Source organism: Colletotrichum fructicola (genome assembly GCF_000319635.2).
Source record: "Colletotrichum fructicola Nara gc5 chromosome Unknown KSG_Nara_v1_contig02, whole genome shotgun sequence".
Classification (NCBI taxonomy): Eukaryota; Fungi; Ascomycota; class Sordariomycetes; order Glomerellales; family Glomerellaceae; genus Colletotrichum; species Colletotrichum fructicola.
The window spans coordinates 850362-870659 of record NW_027094052.1 but is presented as its reverse complement, the minus strand read 5'-3'; the positions used below and the strand labels follow the sequence as shown (position 1 = coordinate 870659).

Below are 20298 nucleotides of genomic sequence, written 5' to 3'. Positions count from 1 at the left end.
CAGCTTGCTTGCAGTAGCTTCGACACAACACCAACGCCTCAACACCCCTGTCCGCCATCACAGCAGAGTTACCGGCATCCTGGCTGGCGGCACGCCATAGCGCACCGGACTGGGCTCCAATTGATTAGATTGGCCTACCGCAGCAACAAGTCTTTCGGTAGTGGCTCCGCTGACGAAGAGAAACTGTCTCTCCCTTGGTTGCATTCCGCATCCTACCTTGCTGGCGACATTTTCCCTGCTTCCATCCCGTCGCATTGAGCCCGCATTGAGCGACAGACCACCTTGAATCGGCGGAAACATTGGTTTAAAACACCATCGCGACACTCGCATATCCGACCGCAAAAAGCTTGTAAAGGGCATAACGCGATCACGTCCTCACGACTACAGCCGATCCGATCCGGTCCCTTCTTTTTTATTTTTCCTCCCATCCTCGGGCTTGCGCTACGATTTCATCCTCTCAACCTTTTGCGCACCGCAGCATCACATCACCAGACCAGAAAACCCACGACCAATCCTGCCCGTGAACTCGTCAAAACACACAGCCAGCAGCACGACTGCAGAAGCAGAGCAGAACGCCACGCAGAGATGTCGCCCGCTGCGCAAGCGCCCCCGACGGCCGCCGAGAAGGTCGCCTCCTTCTTCTCCCGCCTGAGCCCTGTGCCGGCCTTCCCCGACTACACCGGCCCGCACAAGGTCGGCACCGTTGACATCGAGGTGCCCGTCTCCGAGCTCGAGTCGCCCAGCCCGACGCCCTACACGGCCACCGAGATACACACCGTCCAGTGCCGCGTCTTCTACCCAGCCGTGCCGGAATCCAACGGCAAGAGGATAAACTGGCTGCCGTCGCCCCAGCGCCAGCATGTCTCGGCGTACACCCAGTTCATTGGCATCCGCCCAATGGTGGCCGACATGATCTCGTACGTCTTCCGTCTGTCTTCCTCCTGGTGACAATTTGAACTGACATCCGCTTCCAACAGCTTCCTCCCACGACACCTCCACTACACCACCATTCCCGTCCACAAGAACGCCGAGATCCTTGAACCAGACACGCCGAACCGCCGCTGGCCGACCATGATCTTCTCCCACGGCCTCGGCGGCAACCGCAACACATACTCCCACCTCGCCGGCTCCCTCGCCTCCCACGGCATTGTCGTCATTTGCCCCGAGCACCGCGATGGCAGCGCCGTCGCCTCCTTCGTCCGCATCCCCGGCAAGCAGGATCAGTACTTCCTCCGCAACACCCGCCGCGTCGTCCCCTACGTCCGCCTCGACCACGACGCCCGCCCCGAGATCTACGAGGCCCGCGAGGACCAGCTGCGCATCCGCCTGTGGGAGCTCGGCCTCATCCACGTCGTCGCCCTCAATCTCGACCTCGGCATGGCCATGTCCAACCTCAACAAGTCCACCCCGTCCCTCACCCCCTTCAAGAACAAGCTGCACGTCCACGACCCCGGCTGCATCCTCTTCGGCGGCCACAGCTTCGGCTCCGCCTCCATCGTCCAGTTCCTCAAGACCACCTACTACGCAGAGTCCTCCGCCCTCGCCCACGTGGCCAAGCCTCTCTTCACCCCGCGCCGCGACTCCGCCCTCTGCAGGCAGGTCACCGAGAAGAACGTCACCATGCTCCTCGACATGTGGTGTTTCCCCCTCCTCGCCCCCGGCTCATCCGCCCTCTTCGACCTGCCCCTGCCCGCGTACGCCAACAAGCCCGCCGCGCCCGGCGGCACCGCCATCCTCGCCGTCGAGTCCGACGCCTTCTACAAGTGGACCGACCACCTCCACGTCACCGCGCGCGTCCTCTCCCCGGAGCCGTCCTCCAACGTCCTCACCCCCGCCACCTTCCGCCGCAGCGGCGTGCGCCTCCCCGAGCCCAACTTCTTCTACGTCGAGAACTCGGCGCACCTCTCCCAGTCCGACTTCGGCATCCTCTTCCCCTGGCTGACCAAGAAGATCTTCAACTCGGAGGAGCCCGAGCGCGCGCTGCGTCTGAACCTGCGTGCACAGCTGCAGCTGCTCCGCGCGAACAACGTGCCCGTCGCGCGGACGTGGATCGGCGACCTCGTCGACGGCACCGGGTCTGGCAAGATGGGCATCTCGGGCGACGAGGACGGCGACAACGGCCCCGACGACGGGCTGATGGACGACAAGGCCATCTTCGACAGGAGCGAGGGCAAGGTGCAGTTCTGGAAGTGGATCGACGTCATTGGGATGGGCTCGCCAGAACAGACGCCCGCGAGCGCAGCGACCACGACCGCGACGTCGACAGCCGCGGCTCCGGGTAGTGAGGGTGTGAATGCGCAGGTTGCCGGTGTGGAGCAGACGGACCGGGACATGGAGGAGGAGCTGGAGCCGTTGCAGGCTGTTGCTAGCGCCGCGCAGCACCAGGCGGCTGCGGTGCGGGTGTAATTCACGATGGGCACACGGATAGACATGTGTATAATTCACGGGTTGACGATTATAGGTGGCATTACGGGTTAAAGACGGAGTTTGTTGGTTTGTATCTCATTTTTCAGCATTGCGTGCGTTGAGCGCGCGGTAGATACCTCAGTCCTGGAGTACATACATTAGAACAGAATTCTTTACCGACATCGAGAAGCCGATGGAGATGCAGGTGATGACGATCGGCTGCATGTAGGGCCAAGACTAGAGACGAACGGGTGGATCGATCTGGGGTTTCACATGCGTTTTTGCAATCGAATTCTGGCTGCTGGAATGTGGAAAAGGGCGATGACAGGATCGTCCGGTAGTTTCGCCCAGCACGACCGGCGTCGGTTGTAAGTCTCGTATGGTCCAAGTCATACACGTCATTGAGATGAAGGCGTCAAAGAACCACCAGAACGCCATCGATTCTGCAACGGCTGCGCTTCGACTAGGGGGAGCACGGAGAATACTCCTTAAATCAGCGTATTCCAGCTCTCTGCGAAATCAAAGAATCTCCATTGATACGATAATTCATCCACAAAAGCAAAACCGCACAAAAGCATTACACACACAATGGCCCCTGTAAGCCCAATCTTCTCCCTCCTCGACCGTTTCGGCGCCAGCCCCAGCACCAGCTCGAGTCCTTCCCACTCACACGCACCGCAGCAGCAAAAGCAACCCGAGCGCCTCAAGCACGTCGCCGGCGGCAACCCCTCGCAACTAGGCGACCCCGTCTCGCTCAAGGCCGAGGTGTCGAAGCTGGTGCCCACGGAGGGCGACCAAGGCGCGCAGAAGAGCTCTGGAGGAGCCTCCAACAAGAAAGGCGGGGTCCTCGGCGCGAAGAACTCGGACGGCAGCCCGGTGCAGGACAAGGAGAAGAAGCGGCTGAAGCAGATTGCGGAGGAGAACAACGAGGCGGGCAACCCGTCGCAGCTGGGCGATCCGGTCAGTTTGAAGGCGGAGACGAGTAGTACGGAGCCCGGGGGTGAGGCGGATGGGCAGAGGAGGGAGAAGTCGAAGCTTTGAGGGAGGATGATGTTTGAGATCAGCACCAACCAGAATCATTAGCCTAATTCATTTTTTGATTCTTTTGAATCATGGAGCAGCACGTGTCTCAGGCTCGGGCAACTGGTCATCATGAAGCCGATTCCACAGTGGTCCGGGATGCGACCGGGTCCGGCGCCGGGTCTTTGCCGAACCCACTGTTCGCCGATCGGTACGTGTGGGTTGTTATCACTGCCGTATTCATTCCGGAAGCTCACACAGGTCAATCCACAGGCATAAGGCTGGGATCTTCTGCCAACCGCTAACATGATGACTTCTTGGCACCTGGGATATTCCCGCGACAGCAAGTCCACAACAGGAAGCTGGTTACGGTTATTCCCATCTCCATGCCGTCTAAATTGCGCCTTCCAACGGTAAACAGCACCATATGCACGCTTTTTGATCGGATCATCGTCCACTCCCGCGATACGAGGCGCGTCGGCTCGGGAGCCTTTCTCATTCCGGCAGTTCGCTCGACATCCTTGCTCCCCCGAGCATCCAGCGTCACCCCCGCGGTGGAGTTTCTCGCGATTTAAGCAGTCTGCCAAGAGCCCAAGCCCTCGTGTTCACGATGGGCCCATGGGTTGACATGTTTATCTTGGCTATTTGTGCCGTCATTGCTGGGCAGGTTGCTCTTGTTTAAATAGGCGGTGACAAACGGCTTCATGATGGCTTCGAGGTGTTCTGCTGGTTAGCCTTTCGGTGGGAATCTGCTCGACCTACGGCCAAGATGATGTTCCCCCGCGCCACCACTGTTCTGCTTTCGCTCGGCGCGTCCCTGGCGCTGGGTAAACTCCAATGCGTCAACGACGACACCCTCGCCGCGGCTGAGCTCCCTCAGATCTCGCTGCCGACATACGTCAAGCGGCAAGATGCGCCAAAGGAGGTTGACGTCTACTTCCACGTCGCCAGCACCGAGGCCAACCAGGACAGAATCAGCGACGCCACCGTGGACGCCCAGGTAACCCATCCCCCCTCCTCTCCAAAACACTCATATGACTAACACACAGCCCAGTTCGAAGTCCTGCACTCAACCTACCTTCGCCACGGCTTCTCCCTCAACCTCGTCAACGTCTCGCGCGTCGTCGACGACGTCGCCGGCAAGGGCTTCTACGACGACGAGGGCATCGGCATCCCCGACTACGACGCCTACGTCGCCTGGCGCACCGCCACGCGCCGCGGCGCCTACGACGCGCTCAACGTCTACTTCTTCAGCGACCTGAACGAGGGCATCGGCGGCTACTGCAACCTCGCGGGCGTCGTGCAGGACGGCAGCCAGCAGTTCTACCTGGATGGGTGCTGGGTCAACGGCGACAGCATGCCGGGGATGATTCCTCGCAGCAGCGCCGGGAACGAGACGGTAGTCCCGAACAAGGGGCACATTGCGATCCACGAGGTCGGGCACTGGTTTGGGCTGTATCACACGTTCCATGGGCGGTTCTGCGACGGGATCAATGACCAGGTGGCGGATACGCCGGCGCAGGCGGGCGCGAGCTCGGGGTGTCCTGTGGGCAGGGACTCGTGCCCGGATGCGCCTGGGTTGGATCCGATTCATAACTTTATGGATTACTCTGATGATACTTGGTAAGTTCTGATGATGGCGGTTCAGAAGGAGATTGGCTGACTGGACATATAGCACGACGGAGTTCACCCCGGGACAGGAGGAGAGGATGCACCAGCAGTTTGAGGTTTACCGCAGGTGGCAGGGATAGACCAAAGGACACGATTGGTAAATGCATTCTACGTTTTAAGAGAAATAGACTAGAAACCAAAGACATTCTCGTCCTCCTCGAAACCCCATTCTGGGACCAGTTAGTACAACACAACACTTTGAGATGTGGCTTCTCACCTTTCAATGCCGGCAACGCAGCCTTTTGGATCATCGCCGGTGGTCCGCAAAGGAACACGGCACTATCATCCGACGGAGGGAACAAGTTCTTCCTAAGAACTTTTCCGTCAATATGGCCGCTCAAGCCATCCCATTCACCACTGGGGTGGCTCAAGACATGCGTGACCTTCAGTCTCCCACCGCTCCTCTTCACGAAACCATCAAACTCCTTTCGGAGAAGTATGTCGTCCTCCGTCTTGTTCGCATTCACAACCCGAACTTCTGTTTCGTCATCACCAGACTCCACGATTCTCGCAACGAGGGAGTACCCCGGCGTAACGCCCGATCCGCCAAGCACCAGAGAGACCTGCCGGTACACGCGCTCCTCACCGTCAATGATGAACCTACCGTTTCCCTCATACGTGATCTCACCCGTCGGCCCGCGAATCTCTACCTCGCCTCCGATAGGCATGCAATGCAGGATGTTGGACATGGCTCCGCCGGGCTGCTTATCAGTCGGGAAGTACGTCTTGACTACCATCTCAAATGTGCCATCGCCGTCTGCGGGGCCATGCTTCTTGACTCCATTTCCGTTCTTCTCAGCTACCTTGCTGGGTGCGTTATCCGCAGCTGGTAGGATGGGACGCGTCGGCGTGTAAGACCGCACGAGCATCTTGTCCTTCAGATGGAACCCGATCAAGACGTGCTGGCAAGTTCCCAGTCCCAGAACTGCCTGGTGGTCTGGTAGTTGAAAGGTGTAGGAGAATGTGTCCTCCGAGAGCGCTTTGCGGTTGATCAGCTTGGTAGGAATCCATTTGTGCTTTTGCAGCGCCCGCTTCTCGTTACTGCTGTCCTTGGCTTTCTCGGCCGCTGCCTTTTCGGCATTCTTCTTGACGAAGTTCTTGGCCTTGTCGGTGACAACACCGAGCAAGCATTCTGCAACGTCAGTACCCCCCCAAAAGCCGGTGCAAAGCTCATCTTACCGTTCAACTTCTCATAGGCGAATCCATCATGAATACTTTCGAACTCCTCCGTAGCCTCCTGGTGCACCCTTCCAGCATGCGCCATAATCGGCGCCTTGCCTCCAGGATGCCACGCCATAACCGACGTCGCATCATACACCTTCCCATCCACCACTATCCAGCAGTCATCTTCCTTGTCATGCTTCTCAATCTCCTCCCTCGTAAACTGCTTCTGTGGCGTCCCGGCATCACGCTTCGCCGCCTCAACCTGGTTCACCACACTCGGCTTCATCCACCCTCCCTCCCCCGTCCCAGGCTCAACAGGATGCCGGAACAACACACAAGCAGCACCCCCGTCTTCTTCCGCCTCCACAATTTCCGACTTGACCGTGTACCAGCAGTTGTTCATCATCCCCATCAAATTCCACGCCGGCTTCTCGGGCTGCGTGTTCTTAAACACATTAAAGCAGCGCACCTTAATCTCCCTCGCCTGGATCAGATGCGCCAGCGGCACATCCACATGCCAATGCAACCACGTCCAGAACTTCTTCCCATGCCGGATCGGCGCCTCGGGAAACTCGCGGATGCAGTACAACCACGTCTCCCCGCCGTCCAGCGACACCTCCACCTTCTGCACCTCATGCCCGCCGCCGTCGTACGCAAACCCCTGGACGCGGTACACCTTCCCCCCCTGCGCATCCGCGAGGCTGATCCTCTCACCCTGCTCGGGGCGCACGATGACCGAGTTGAGGTTCTGCTCGTTGCACGCGGTGCTTGGGTGGCGGAACATGGTCTCCGCGAGGGCGCTCTCCATGTCGGTGATGAAGGACGGCAGCACGCGGTTGTCCCAGATGTGGTAGTGCGAGGCGTTTTCCGTCTCGGAGATCCAGATGCGCTTGAGCCACTTTACGTTGCGCCCGCCGACGTAGCCCGGGACGATGAGCCGGACGGGGTAGCCATGGTCGGGCGGGAGGGGCACGTCGTTCATCTCGTAGGCGAGGAGGACGTCGTTCATGGGGTCCATGGCGTAGTCGAAGGGGATGCTGGTGGCGTATTTCCCTTCGCTTAGATCGTCTGCGCCTTCGAAGTTGACCCAGTACCGCTTGGTTTCGCTGAGTTCGTCGAGGGTTCCGGCTGCGAGGAGGATGTCTCTGAGAAGGGGACCCTTCCAGTAGGCGCAGCTACCTCCGCCGGCGCCCCAGTTGAAGCCTTTGGATTTACGGATGAGGTTGAGCTCCTTTCGGCGGTTACCGTCGCAGGCGAGATAGACTGGGATATTGAACGTGTCGAAGTTGTTCTTGAGCTGGTCCATTGTCAGGACGAGTCTTCCGTTCTCCACGTCGAGCGTGTGGAATTCCCATAGAAGGCGAGGGACGGGGCCATGGTTCCTGACGTAGTGAAGCTCATTCGGCGTTATTAGCCCCGCGTCGAATAGCTTCGTAAGCTGGGGCTCGGCGTTGAGGGGATGCTTCCCGGTGAGGCGGATAAGCTCAGGACTGCGCGGGAGCCAGTTGTCAGGGGTGAATTGGTCGGCTTCGTCTATGGCAATGTGCTCTCGGTGGCTTTTCTGAGGAGACTCCCGTTTTCCGTCGTTGGTTTCAAGTTTCTTGATGTAGTCGCTCTCGTGTTTCAGTCCCCGGAGAAGCGCAAGCTCGTGGTGGGAGTACTTGTTTTCCGGCTTCTCTTGGCCTTCCTCTTCTTGATGTCCGTTCTGACCCGAAGGAGTCTCATCATGGCCATTCTGGTCCTGGCTGCTGCCATTTGTGGCTTCTCCATTCCCCTCCTTGGCTTCCTTCTCTTTCGCTTTCTTCTCAGCTTCCAAATTTGCGGGCCACTTCTGACCGTACTTGACCCATTCCTCGGTAACGTTCAGCACATACCGCCATCCAACTGACCGGTTCTCTGGATGGCGGAGGCTCAAATTCTCTTGGGCCCTGATGATATCCTCGAAGTTGACGAGCTCTCCATTGCTAACGCGCGTGTGATATGCACCCAGCTTTCCCCTCGATTCTTCCACGTAGCCGGGCACGCGATTGTCTTTGTTCTTGAAGCCGACACGATGGTTGTGGCCTGAGCCCCAGTTTGGCTCATCATTGATTTCTTGATGAGAGGAGCCTGGATGGTCCTGTTTCTGGACGACGAAATGGCTGGTTGCACCCATTTTCAGGATTTCGGTATGAAAGTGGCCAAGGTGATGGGGGATCTCCAGCACGTCTATCGAAGAATCAAAGATTAATTGAGAGAGAATGCTTTCATTATGACATATGTGACTATAGCACATGGAATGACGTCGGTAAATTCTTGCTGTGAGAACCCGGGTGTCTTAGTTACCACGTTAGCTAGCGATTGTGCCGTCGATGATGACTTGTCGCGTAGCCGACAACCAGCCCAATAGTCATGGTCGCCAGCCTTTCCTATTCCGGCGCAGTCAAGCAGAAACAAGAGAAAGGCACGTCCTCCGAGATTTGAATTTACCGAAATGCCATTACCTAATATTTGGATTTACACGCGCTTGACACATATACGTAAGAATTACAATAGATACTGAAGAGAACTAACTGCATGAGATCCATCAATGCCAGAGCCCTTTGTGCCTTGCAGTTCAGCACAAGGCGATTTCCTGTAAGTCATCTTCGACGACATCTGCCCATCCTTGCCCCCACATCAGGGCATCAACAAGAGCGAACCCGATGAGTTGGTAATTGTCGCTTCCAGAAACCTCGCGCAAGACAAGGGGCATTCAACACCCGCAACGAGGAAGATCACATCCCCAACCTTCGTGTTGGCGGGGCAGTTCCCAGTCGCCAATGGGTGAGGAGCAGTTACAAACACGGACCTGTCCTTCTTGGCCATCTCGTTGCATATGCTCGTGTGAAATTCCATCAGCCCAGGCGTGGCTAGCATGGAATCCAAAACATCCCTGAGCGAGATGTTATCCCCACTTCGAACCAGACCATCCCAAAGAGCCCAGAGATGTTCAAAATTTGGAAAACGGACTGGTTCCTCTGCCATGTCGACATGATGAATTCTGCGGAGGCTTGTGTCTATAAAGACACTCCCCCAGCCGGCATTGACCCTTTCAACATTGGCGCTATGCTGGTCCCGTAGTATGATAATGTTGTGAAGGTGGGTACTGGAATTGTCCATTACGGCGTCGGTGTGTTCAAACGGACCTCCACACCAGTCGATGCGATTATTTTTGCGGCCTCGGACTACCAGTCTGTCATTGTCATGAAGCACCCACCAGGGCTCGGATCCTGGAGTGGCATTGTTGCCGGTCCGTCCAAACAGTTGGGAGGGTTTGAGCCACATCTCATCGCTGTTAAGCTGCCAGTCCGGTACCCAGGAGGGCTGGCCGTCAGCTCGGGGTCCGTTTGCGCAGATGAGAAGATGGATCGACTTTGTCCAGATCAGGAGTTGGATAAACAGCTCCTTTTGTATGTCGCCAAGGTCTCTTGAGTAGTCAGGTGTAGTAAGCGAAAGCCCCAGCTTCTGGAGAATGGCATGCATGCCATATGACTGGTCTTTGGGGTTCGTTGCTTTTCGTGTTCGAATTTCTTGGATTATTGCCTCGACTGAGTTCATTCTGCCGCCCAGTTGCAACTGATCGTTGTTTCCAAAACTCACGGCGGGTATGGAGGCGAGTATCAACACCAATATACTCAGGCCTGGTGACCATGCCCATGGAAGATCCAGATCACTCTGCCATGTCTCTAAGTAGCCCTACCATTCCTCCAAGGAATCGAAGTTGGCTATCCCTGCGATAACTAGTAACAATATGAATTTAACCAGAAAGCAGGAAAATAACAATCAAACAGGACAGAAAAGTGCCAATCAACAACCAGTACATGCGTGAATAATAGTTCATGACTCTCTTGATGTAGTTAGCATACTCTGGAAGACCGGTTGCAAGGGACTTCTGTTGAAGCCATGCCGATGGCTGCCGAATTGAGAACCAGATCAACGCCAGTCCTATCCATTTGAACGTGGTGGTTTCGGGGATTTTCAACGGAAATTTAACGCTCGACAGTTCCATGAATAGGAGGCTCCGCGATAACGACCGCCATGGCAAGACTCTGGATCCACAGCAGATGATGGGATCCGACGCTAAAAGAAATTCTTGAAGTGTCCACACTCGGCTTGCCCAGACTCGAGCGAAAAAGTCATTCAAGATATCCTGCGTCATCCAACTATCGGGAAGACTATTAAGCCATTTTCGAGAGAAGTCCTTGAAAAAGTCGCGATTTCCTGAAAAAGAGTTAGATTGAAAGAACTACAATGGTATAATGTAAAGACTTCGACATAATAATCATACCATATCTTCGCAAGTGATCAAGCCCACATATTCCATTTTTACAGAATATAGTGAAAGCAAAGACTAACAGATTGGCTGGGTTGCAATAAATGGCTGGGTCCAAGCCTGTGGTTGCAGGAAGATACTTCTGGAACCCCGCCTGAGACAGATAATCGATGGCTTGATCGGACTCAGGGGTGCCTTCTCCCAGCCAGATGTAGACATTCCTTGCCAGAGAGTATATCTCACCCATCAATGGAACTTGGTCTTCTTTCTCTTTGATGTCGCCTTGGTTGATGCATATTGCATCTATCCAAACGGCAATTGCTCCAAATCGCGTTTTGAGATGCATCAATGCTGACCAGCAATTTGATGACACCGGAATGTCGTGATGCCCGATTGTGATCGTTTGCGGTGGACTGTCGAAGGTCCCCCAGACGTACGAGAGGGCATTGAAATCGGGCTTGTCGCTTAGCTTCATAATCCGTAGGTTGCCATGAATGGGACTTTGGGGATCACCGTTCCAAGAATTGTCGATCTCTAGCACTCGAATTGAGCGCGATCCACGTGGAAGCGGCAACGTCGAGTAGAGGTCGCCTGGTGGATTCGCCACGCTGTCATCAACAGGCGGTAAAAGCGGCATGAACTCCATCGGAGATGATGGGAAGTATTTGTCGGGACGAAAGGTCAAGTTGGCACTGGAGCAATAAGAAGCACATTGTCTGGTCCTTGACGTGAATGAGAGAGGAGAGTGGCTGTGTTGCTGTTGTCCTGCTGCCAGGGAAACATGTTTATATCCATGTTTCTCGGGCACCGCCACAATCTGACAGTGAAAATATAAATAAGGCAACCAATGTCAGGTAGAGAATGGTTCGCGATGCCTCACAGGTTGATTATATAATATAGGCTGTGTCGCTTACCTGCTTCCGCTGGTGTCAACGAATCAACAGGTTGTTAAAGAGCACGCGCTGATCAGCTAGTGCTATTTTTAGCAGGAAACCCTCAGCGTCATTCCTGTTCGGCGATGTGCTGAAGGTTTTGGGGCAGCGAAACGATGTAAATATCTTTGCACTGTATCCGTAGTAGAACTGGACTAACAACCGACGAGACATCTCTGAACCGGGGAAAGCATGTGTGTTTGGAACCTTGGACATTGACAGCCTCATCACGGGATGGTTGATACCCGCATCTCATTGTGTTTCTCATTCTGGATCAGGTTTCTTTCGTATATCAAGTTCGCTTACTTGCTAGCTGTCCAAGCTAGGTAGACCCAATAGAAGATCTCAAGTCTGACTCGACTTCTTTCATGAACTCGACTCAGCTAGCTATTAACATCGGCTTTGCTCGGTCTTCAGAATCCCTCCTCGTTCGTCCGCGGAAACTTTGGAGGTATTGTTCGGCAACTGAGAAGTCACAGAACTTGCTGTTCTTTGACAGGAGCCTTCCGTGGCACTTTACAACTGAATGTGAACGCAGATTTTCAAGTTCCCGTAGATGTTTGCAGACGATCTTATTCAATATCTACGAGAATTGTTCCGGGAAGCTCTGAACGCAGCGGAACCTTTTGTGGGATGAATCCGCAGTCTGACAAATTGAGCAAGAACTGCAATGCTTATGTCGTCCAGTCTAGGTATTTCTCTGTTATCTTGCATGGTGTCCTAGAGTGGGCCTCGGTGTATTTCAACCTCGGGAAATGCTCAACTCGGGTTCGGCTCAGATATCCACATCATCCATACAGGGTATGGACGAGGCTAAGCCACAGATCAAATAGCCAATGAGCGCTTGGTTTTCGGATGATAAAAGAACCTCCAGCCGGGTCAAAGGGGTTTGAGAAACTATTCAAGATGAAATCCGAGCTTTTAGAACTACAGATCATGCTAATCCTCCACTCAGCGGACGAATAAGAGGAAATCAAGAATCCGTGAACCAGCAACGCACAGATCGTGCCAAGGACGAACGAGATAACACCGCCCCATACCGATTCAACCCCGAACAGAAATGATCCTCTCCATGCGCTCTTCGGTCAAAAGTAGACTACCGGCAGTGATAGGCACTCCGCGTTAATGCGAAGAAAAGCGATGATTGTGGTGGGCGTTGCAAGCTAAGGTCACATCAATCAATCAAATACAAAGATGATGGACGATAATGTTCTCCACCTCAGGGAGTTTGCCTCAAAGTGGATAAGGCAGAATACCCGTGAGATGGCCACTAGAATCAGTAACTTGCGATTCTCTGAAGATGACCCGAGTCTCCAAATGATGGTTTTACGTGTTCAATGTAATACGGCCCCACACAATGCCTTGGTCGTAGGGGGCGTTTTCGACGAAGTGGCTCAGAGGAGGGGAAGTAAAGTAAATATCCGCAAGTCAAGATCGGTATCTGTGCGACACACTTCTGGCCCGCGAGTCCAAGAGAGGTTGCGATCTTCCGCATTCTGTGCTGGATGTTGTGACTAAGCGGCATCATGACCTTCTCCAGACTAGTACCATCGAGGCTCGGTCTGTCAAAGCATCCACTTCTCAACAAGGTAGCTGAGCTTGTAGTAAATATTCTGACAAAGAGAGGTGCCTCTGCAAGCAGTTCAAAAAGATGTTGCTATTTAATTCCATCCCTTGCACTGCGTGACTAAGCGGCATCATGAGCTACTAGACTTCTCGAGCCCAGCAAGCGCTGCACTGCCTAAACTACGTTGCCCGCGTTTTCCTGAGAATCTCCACTTTCCGACGGGCGAGCAAGCCTTTGAATGCCGTTCAAACTAACATGGAGACACAGGGTCGTGGATGAGATTGCTTCGGTAGTTCGGCCATATGATTGTGTAAGCCAAAGTTGGTTACTTATGGCAGCGAAAGGGATTCGGACAACTTCGATGAAGCCGGACTGCCGGACCATACACTGAACGGAGATGGTTGATGGACTGATCAAGTTCAGAAAGGCAGCTTCGAGCTATAAAGCCCACAGTCCTCTTCCGGAAGATCATGTACTATCCGTCTTACAACACACCCATTTCGATTTCTAGCCACTGCAATCATGAAATCTCTCACTCTTTTCTCATTCACAGCCTGCCTGTCAGTCATTTTTGGTGCTGGCCAGGCTGGCGCCAACTCACTCCTTCAGGCTTCTGAGCCAGATGTAGTCCAAGGCACCGTACGCATTCATGGCGACGATGCCTACCCAGTCTTCATGCGCCGTCTACTTCCAACCAACGCACCGCGAGCTCGTTACCCTGTGTTCAAGCAGGAAACCTTGCTCCTCAAGAACGGGACCATTCGCAGGGAGGGGGCAATGCCTCTGAGCTGTGACATCGTGTTCGAGAGGGATGTCCCGGTCACCCTCCGCGACGGCATTACCATCTACACAGATGTCTTTCGTCCGGTCGGAGATCAGCCTGTCCCAGCAATTGTGGCTTGGAGTCCTTACGGAAAACAAATCGGAGGCCAGTGGCTCGATGACCTCGCGAACCGGTCGAATGTTCCCCTTTCCCTTGTTTCCGAGCTGCAAAAGTTTGAAGCCCCTGACCCGGCCTACTGGGTAGCCAAGGGATACGCCATATTGAACCCCGACGCCCGCGGAGCTTACGCCTCGGAGGGTAACATCACCTACTGGGGCCGCCAACTCGCCGAAGATGGATACGACTTTATTGAATGGGCTGCAGACCAATCCTGGAGCAATGGGAAGATAGGCATGGCCGGGAACTCATTTCTCGCAATCTCACAGTGGCACATTGCGGCGTCGCAACCCCCACACCTGGCAGCCATTGCCCCCTGGGAGGGCGCTACGGATATCTTGCGGGCAGCAGCAACATCGTTTGGACTTGGGAACTTAGGCTTCGAAGAGGCCATCATAACTACTTTCTCAGGAAATAACTATGTCGAAGACACCCCCAGGATGATGTTGAACAACAGTTTGGACAACATTTACTGGCGGAATCGGAGCCCTAACTTGAATAATATCACAGTTCCAGCTTATGTCGTGGCGAGCTACACCAATCTCGCGCACACTCACGGCACCTTTGACGGGTTTCGGCACATCAGCTCCGATAAGAAGTGGCTTCGGGTGCACAATACTCACGAGTGGCAGGACTTTTACGTCCAGGAACACACTGAAGAGCTACGTGCCTTTTTCGATCGTTTTCTCAAAGACAGCCCGAACGACTGGGAGCAGACACCACGAGTACGAATTTCTGTTCTTGACCCCGGCTCCAATGACACTGTCGGTCGCGTTGTCGAGGACTGGCCTGTGCCGGATCTGCAGTCTACCACCCTCTTCCTCGGCTCCAACCGGACCCTCAGTCACCATCCTATTCCCTCATCCACCTCCGTATCCTATGGAGTCAACGCGAATACCACTGGCGTGCTGTTCTCTTACACAGTCACAGACGTTGTTGAGATCATCGGGTACGTCAAAGTCCGTCTTTGGGTGGAGGCGAAAGGTTCAGATGATCTGGAGCTTGTTATCACGGTCGAGAAGAGAGATGCTCAAGGCAACCCGTTTCCTCGGGTTGGTAGTGCAGAAAGCACCGATCCTGCGGCCCGTGGAAACATTCGCGTTTCCCGCAGAGCACTCGACGAGACTCGGTCGACTCCATCTGAGCCTTACCTGTTGCATGAACGAGAGGACTTGCTGAGTTCTGGCGAAATCGTTCCTGTTGACATCGGTCTATGGCCAACAGCTCTGCGGTTCCATCCGGGCGAGAAAATAGTTCTCACAGTTTCTCCAACTGTGCTGACACCATCAACTTTGGACATGGGATTTGGAGTTGCAGGCATTGAAATTCCGGAGGAGAATGGAACCTATGTGCCGGGTACAAGCCCCACTATGCAGCAGCTGGGTGGGAACTCTACCAACCCTCTCTTCGTGGAAGCGCAGAGAACCAAGACCTCTACAACTCGCAACAAAGGGTCTCATATCCTCCACTTTGGTGGTAAATATGACAGCCATGTTCTCTTGCCTTTGAACACAACTAGCAGTCACAGCTTTTGAACTCCACAGTAGGAGCCTCCACACTGGCACTGGCAGGTGCGCAGAAGAAGACGATGGCTGCAATGTGAACAGTAAGAAATGCCTGCGGTGTAAACATTAATTAGGCTCTTCAATACAACGTGTGGAATCTTCTCGATGCAAAAACAATGAAGATGACTTGAGACTCTTCAAGTATTAATCCCCAAGGCATGTAATCTCTACCTGCCCCGGCCATTGCGCCTTGAGATTCTCAGCCAAAAGTCATGCGTTATCCAAAATCCAGCACTCCAAAGCTTCAAGGGCTTCTCAGGTTTGGCAATGGCAAAGTCGTATCTCCGAAGGAGCTACGACGGTTAGCTTGTCGGTAGCATAAAGCAACCAGAACGGCGTCGTGGGAGAGCTTACCTCGACGAAAATCTTATTCAGCTCCATGAGCGCGATATTTCTACCCATGCAGTAGAACTTGCCAAATCCGAATACGAGGTCTGTGGTTGCAATCATCATCCTGAACTTCTCGTTGTCATTACCAGCCTCAATCCATCTTTCCGGCCTGAAAAGATGAGCGTCAGGACCAAAGACCTCTCTTGTTCTCCCAATGCTGCAGACGTTCTCTCCTAGCTGCGTTCCTGCCGGCAATTTGTAACCGTGAATGGCGTCGCCTCCTTGCGGCACCTCTTTGCTCACAACGCCGGTTGAGGGTGGGTAGAGACGAAGTCCTTCTCGGATGACTGCTTGAAGATATGGCATGGACTTGGCCTCTGAGTCTCTGACCGGAAAGCTCAGCATTCCAGCAGCAATGCCAGCATCTATCTCTGTACGAAGCGCTGCGAACGCGGAAGGGTTCGATAAAAGCGACAGCAGTATCATGCGGATGGCAGTGGCTGTCGTATCTGATCCAGCGATTCTGAACGTTGTTAGCCTAAGCTTTTGTGACAAATAGACGCAGGTTGGTAAAAGACGTACGTTTCCACATAGACCTCCTGTGTCAACTCTTCTCGAGTGAGACCGGCGTTGATGAAGGACTGTATCATGTCTTTCCCTGGTTTCGTATCGGGGGCCAATCTGCCGTCGACAAATGTCTTCGCAAACCTGACGCCACAGGTTAATGCCAATGTTCTTTCTCCATCTTTACTTTGATTAGATCTCACCCCATAAGTGCCCCGAAGCCGGCCGAATCTGCTGACTTCGGCAGCCCCAGGTTAAGAGGCCAGCTGTGCATGAGCTTGGCCAGCCAGGGTACGTTTCCCATCGTGATCATCACTGGGAAAAAGGCGTCCTTTGTAGCAACATATTGATACAGGTCACGATCTTCCTTCAAGAAGCCGTATGCGTGGCCGAAACCAAGCTCACTGATTACATCCAGGGCAAAGTACGTCGACTTGCTGGCCATGTCCATGGGTCTGAACACGTTTGGTGTGGAAATGTACTTAGTGTCGATGAGGTCAATAAATGCGGCAATTTGTTTGTCAATACCAGCTTCGAAACCACCGTTTTCAAGGCCGGAATACTGAAAATGTCAGTGGGAGCTGCAGGTCAAAGACCTATTTTCGCTGCGTGAGCTGGACTTACACCTGGGCCCATTTTGCTCTTCAAATGTTTCCGCTTCTCCTCATCGCGCATCGAAAAAAGGTGATCCTCGCCCGGCGTCGTTCTTCCAACTGCGTACCACTCGCCTTTCGTGTATTTGCTCCGCGCAGCCGCGATCCTTTTTAAGGTATCGGGATCGCTGAATATGACGGTGTTTGGTCCGATTCGGACAAGAGGGCCTATGGAATCTCAGCGCGCATATCAGGCAGGCGTCAAAACCCAGCGCTCACCGTATTTCTCGTGAAGTTCCATGTAGTACTCGTGAACTGATCCGTTGAGCGCTGCGCGCGCCATGGAAAAGCCGGTGATCGCGTGCCAGAACGGTCCTGGGACATGTGATAAGCGGTACCAAAGCCAGAACTCCCTCGCGAGGAGGCCGCCGACCGCCAGGACGGCGAAGAGAATCACGAAACCCATGTTCAAATGCTTCTTGGATTCTTTCAGGCCACGGTATGCATGAGATATCCGCTGGATGATGTCGGTGAAGAACCATGAAGATGGAGGCTAACGAAGAATGATGGGGGTTGAGGTCTCAGCTGCCACCTTTAGCGCGACGCGGCACGTGGTGGTCGATAGCCGCTTTCAGATGTCCAGGTGACATCGGGCGCTTCTGAGATCTTTTCTGCTAAACGACTTGTCGCATTTCGCGTAATGTTCCTTTTTCGTCATTCTGCCGACATGATTGAGATTTCCATCGCACGATGCGAAACCCATGGGTCTGGACAGCAGTTGGGGCTGTTCTCTGCCAATGGATTGAAAAGTCACGTCGGCACATTACCAAGAACCTTGGCTAGGCACGATAGAAAACCAAAATGAATCGAAGACAACTTCAAAAAGCCACTATCTACAGTTAAGACGAATAGAAAAAGCCCACCTCCCCGATGAGTCTTCTGGAGGGAGAAGGATGACAGGTTTGCAGCTAAGTGTCTAAAGGTCAAGCTGCCTTTTCCTCGGGCTTCTTCCCGTGAATGGCCCAGCTAAGAAATACGTCGTAAGCAAGGCGTGTGGCCAAATCCGCGGACGGAATCCTGTTTCAAAAGACTCACATCGATATATAGGCATGAATGTTTTTGTCGTGGAAATCTTTGCGATTCTGCACCATCATGAGTAGAACCTCCTCGCGGGTCCACCCGAAAGCTCGAGTAAGGGGTGCCATGCAGATTGCTTCCCACCCCTCGTCCATGTTTTCCGCTCCCCACAGGCCAAGTTCCTTGTACCGCTTTTCCTTCGGCCAAGGATTAGTAGGCCACTTCAGCTGCTGCATAATCACATCGGTAAAGCCAGCTTCGATCATCATGGACTTCAGCTCTGTTGGGTCCTGGTAAGCGGCGCCAAGCTTCTGTGCGGCCTCCATGAGAAGCATGAGAGTTTTCATGACGGAGTGGTCAGGCTTCAGGGTACCGTCGTCGCAGTTGAGAAACGGATCAACCTCGATCAGCTCCAAGTATCCACCAGGCTTCAAATTCCTAAAATGCGGAAGATGGATCAGCTCTGTCAAGATGCCCACCAGTGCGAGCTATGAGTAGGGTTGTGGAGGTAGTTTGCGAATAGCGACCTAGGAAACACGAACAAAGTTTGAGGTAAAACATTCACTTACTCGAAGCACTTTTGTACGTAACCCTTCCAGTCACTAACGGCCGAGTTCATGAGCCGGCTGTGAATGTAATCGAACGGCTGAGAGAAGGTCCAAGGTTCTTCGAGGTCGTCGATCTCGAACTTCACGTTAGGAGGGGTACTTTTGGGGTTAGTTCGCGAGAGTTCTGATGGCAATGATATTCATCCAAGAGCGAGGATCTTACTATTCTGGTTGGATGGCTGAAAGATCAATGCCAAGCACCTGTGATTAGTTAGAAATAATTTTCAAGCATGTCATCGTCAATCACAGACATCTGCCTCGGGATGCGCGTCGCCGAAGTCCATCGCCCATATCCCAGTGCCAGTGCCAACATCAAGAACACGCCCGACCTTGGCTCCTGGTTCGTTTGGTGGAGCAGTTCCAAGCTTGTCGTTGAAAGAAAGAAGGAACATGTGATGCTGTAAATCTAGTAGACACGTCAACATTGAAACTCATCCGTCGACCATAGAAGAGACATACCGAGTCTGTCCATCTCTCTGTCATCGTTGGGCAAGTTGTATTCTGTACATTGATGCTCAGTGAATGTCGCCCTGATTTCGCAGTGCTATTTATGGCATGGAGATATTTACTGCTGTCTTTGTATCTGTGATACGTTCTACCATTTTCGCGACGGTAATCCAATATGGAGCTTGAAACACTTGCAGTTGATGAGGCAATGCTAGGCTGGGTATTGTAGTCAAGTCAGCTTCGCGACATACTGCACCCCACGACGCCACATCAGACTGACAACTTCTACTTCTGAGTTATCATCCTGTCAACTATGATTAGCGACCAAGTTGGTCGGGATCCATTACGGCAAGAAGACGGATACTTACCTGCTCGTCAGCTTCGAGGACCAACTCATGGTCAAGGACATTGCTGGCGGTGGCAGTCGGCACAGCGGGTTGCGCAGCGTCTGCGACATTCGGATCCGACATGATGGGTTATATTGCTTTTAGTAGCTTGACCGAGCGATTATTTAGCTAAAGGTTTGTGAGCTTTGCTATGGGTAGATTCCCGATGCTACAGCAGCGACAGACTCTGCCTTAACAAAAAGGTGTAGATGGGAGGAGTAAAATGCAGCTACTTACCCCTCTGTGTGACTGGGTAACGGTTCGCTCGGATCTTATCATGCTTCTCTTCGGACACGGCTCCTGAAAAAGGCAAAAGATCCATTGGTTTGGACGAATTAGAGCGGCCAAATATCCTTCCTCGTATGTTACCAACGCCAACGTACATGGCCGTGGCCATAAAAGGCAAGTGTTTCGTCAAGCCCAGCAACACGGAATACCAAACCGAGAAGACAGGAAAAATGATCGTCCGAAAACACTATGCCTTTACCGCTTCCAAACCCCGGTATTCGGTGTTGGAGGCATAAGGAAACGACGACGTTACTTCTTGTCGCCATGGAGGGAGATTCGGGGTCGTGTCGTCTGGAGCTTTGCCGCCACAAATGATCTGACATTGGCACCATGAATGGATTTGGCGACATCGGCGCAAATGCTACGTAGAAATTCAGATAGCTGCGGTAAATGATCACAAAGTATCACCATTGCACTGTACGAGGGGATTTTTCTTGCAGATGGAC

At 53.5% G+C, this 20298-nt stretch overlaps 7 protein-coding genes across 7 annotated transcripts; 4 read left to right on the top strand and 3 right to left on the bottom strand.

Annotated features, from left to right (window-relative positions):
* Positions 1–585: 585 nt before the first annotated feature.
* On the top strand, positions 586–2406 carry plg7 (putative phospholipase A2; the record flags this gene model as incomplete). The annotated part of the gene is made up of 2 exons (XM_032031861.1): positions 586–917; positions 978–2406. 2 exons carry the CDS (start codon positions 586–588, stop codon positions 2404–2406), a joined length of 1761 nt encoding a protein of 586 aa, XP_031888709.1.
* Positions 2407–2994: 588 nt separating this feature from the next.
* Positions 2995–3736, top strand: CGGC5_v002946 (uncharacterized protein; the record flags this gene model as incomplete). Its single annotated transcript, XM_032031860.2, has 4 exons — positions 2995–3003; positions 3088–3388; positions 3577–3637; positions 3700–3736. 4 exons carry the CDS (start codon positions 2995–2997, stop codon positions 3734–3736), a joined length of 408 nt encoding a protein of 135 aa, XP_031888712.2.
* Positions 3737–4195: 459 nt separating this feature from the next.
* CGGC5_v002945 (Extracellular metalloprotease) lies at positions 4196–5177 on the top strand (the record flags this gene model as incomplete). The annotated part of the gene is made up of 3 exons (XM_032031859.1): positions 4196–4426; positions 4481–5049; positions 5102–5177. The coding sequence occupies 3 exons, from the start codon at positions 4196–4198 to the stop codon at positions 5175–5177; spliced, it is 876 nt and encodes a 291-aa protein (XP_031888711.1).
* A 49-nt stretch (positions 5178–5226) lies between these two features.
* On the bottom strand, positions 5227–8416 carry NIA1 (Nitrate reductase [NADH] 1; the record flags this gene model as incomplete). Its single annotated transcript, XM_032031856.1, has 3 exons — positions 5227–5267; positions 5315–6229; positions 6277–8416. The coding sequence occupies 3 exons, from the start codon at positions 8414–8416 to the stop codon at positions 5227–5229; spliced, it is 3096 nt and encodes a 1031-aa protein (XP_031888944.1).
* Positions 8417–13576: 5160 nt separating this feature from the next.
* On the top strand, positions 13577–15529 carry cocE-8 (Cocaine esterase; the record flags this gene model as incomplete). Its single annotated transcript, XM_032031855.1, has 1 exon — positions 13577–15529. The coding sequence occupies one exon, from the start codon at positions 13577–13579 to the stop codon at positions 15527–15529; it is 1953 nt and encodes a 650-aa protein (XP_031888945.1).
* A 197-nt stretch (positions 15530–15726) lies between these two features.
* Positions 15727–17512, bottom strand: lolP1-8 (Cytochrome P450 monooxygenase lolP1; the record flags this gene model as incomplete). The annotated part of the gene is made up of 6 exons (XM_032031854.1): positions 15727–15852; positions 15914–16412; positions 16472–16597; positions 16657–17015; positions 17078–17274; positions 17326–17512. The coding sequence occupies 6 exons, from the start codon at positions 17510–17512 to the stop codon at positions 15727–15729; spliced, it is 1494 nt and encodes a 497-aa protein (XP_031888952.1).
* Positions 17513–18029: 517 nt separating this feature from the next.
* On the bottom strand, positions 18030–19648 carry CGGC5_v002941 (Secondary metabolism regulator LAE1; the record flags this gene model as incomplete). Its single annotated transcript, XM_066151050.1, has 9 exons — positions 18030–18072; positions 18142–18561; positions 18693–18830; positions 18895–18932; positions 18983–19137; positions 19191–19232; positions 19301–19394; positions 19459–19482; positions 19547–19648. The coding sequence occupies 9 exons, from the start codon at positions 19646–19648 to the stop codon at positions 18030–18032; spliced, it is 1056 nt and encodes a 351-aa protein (XP_066009558.1).
* Between the last annotated feature and the right edge of the window lie 650 nt (positions 19649–20298).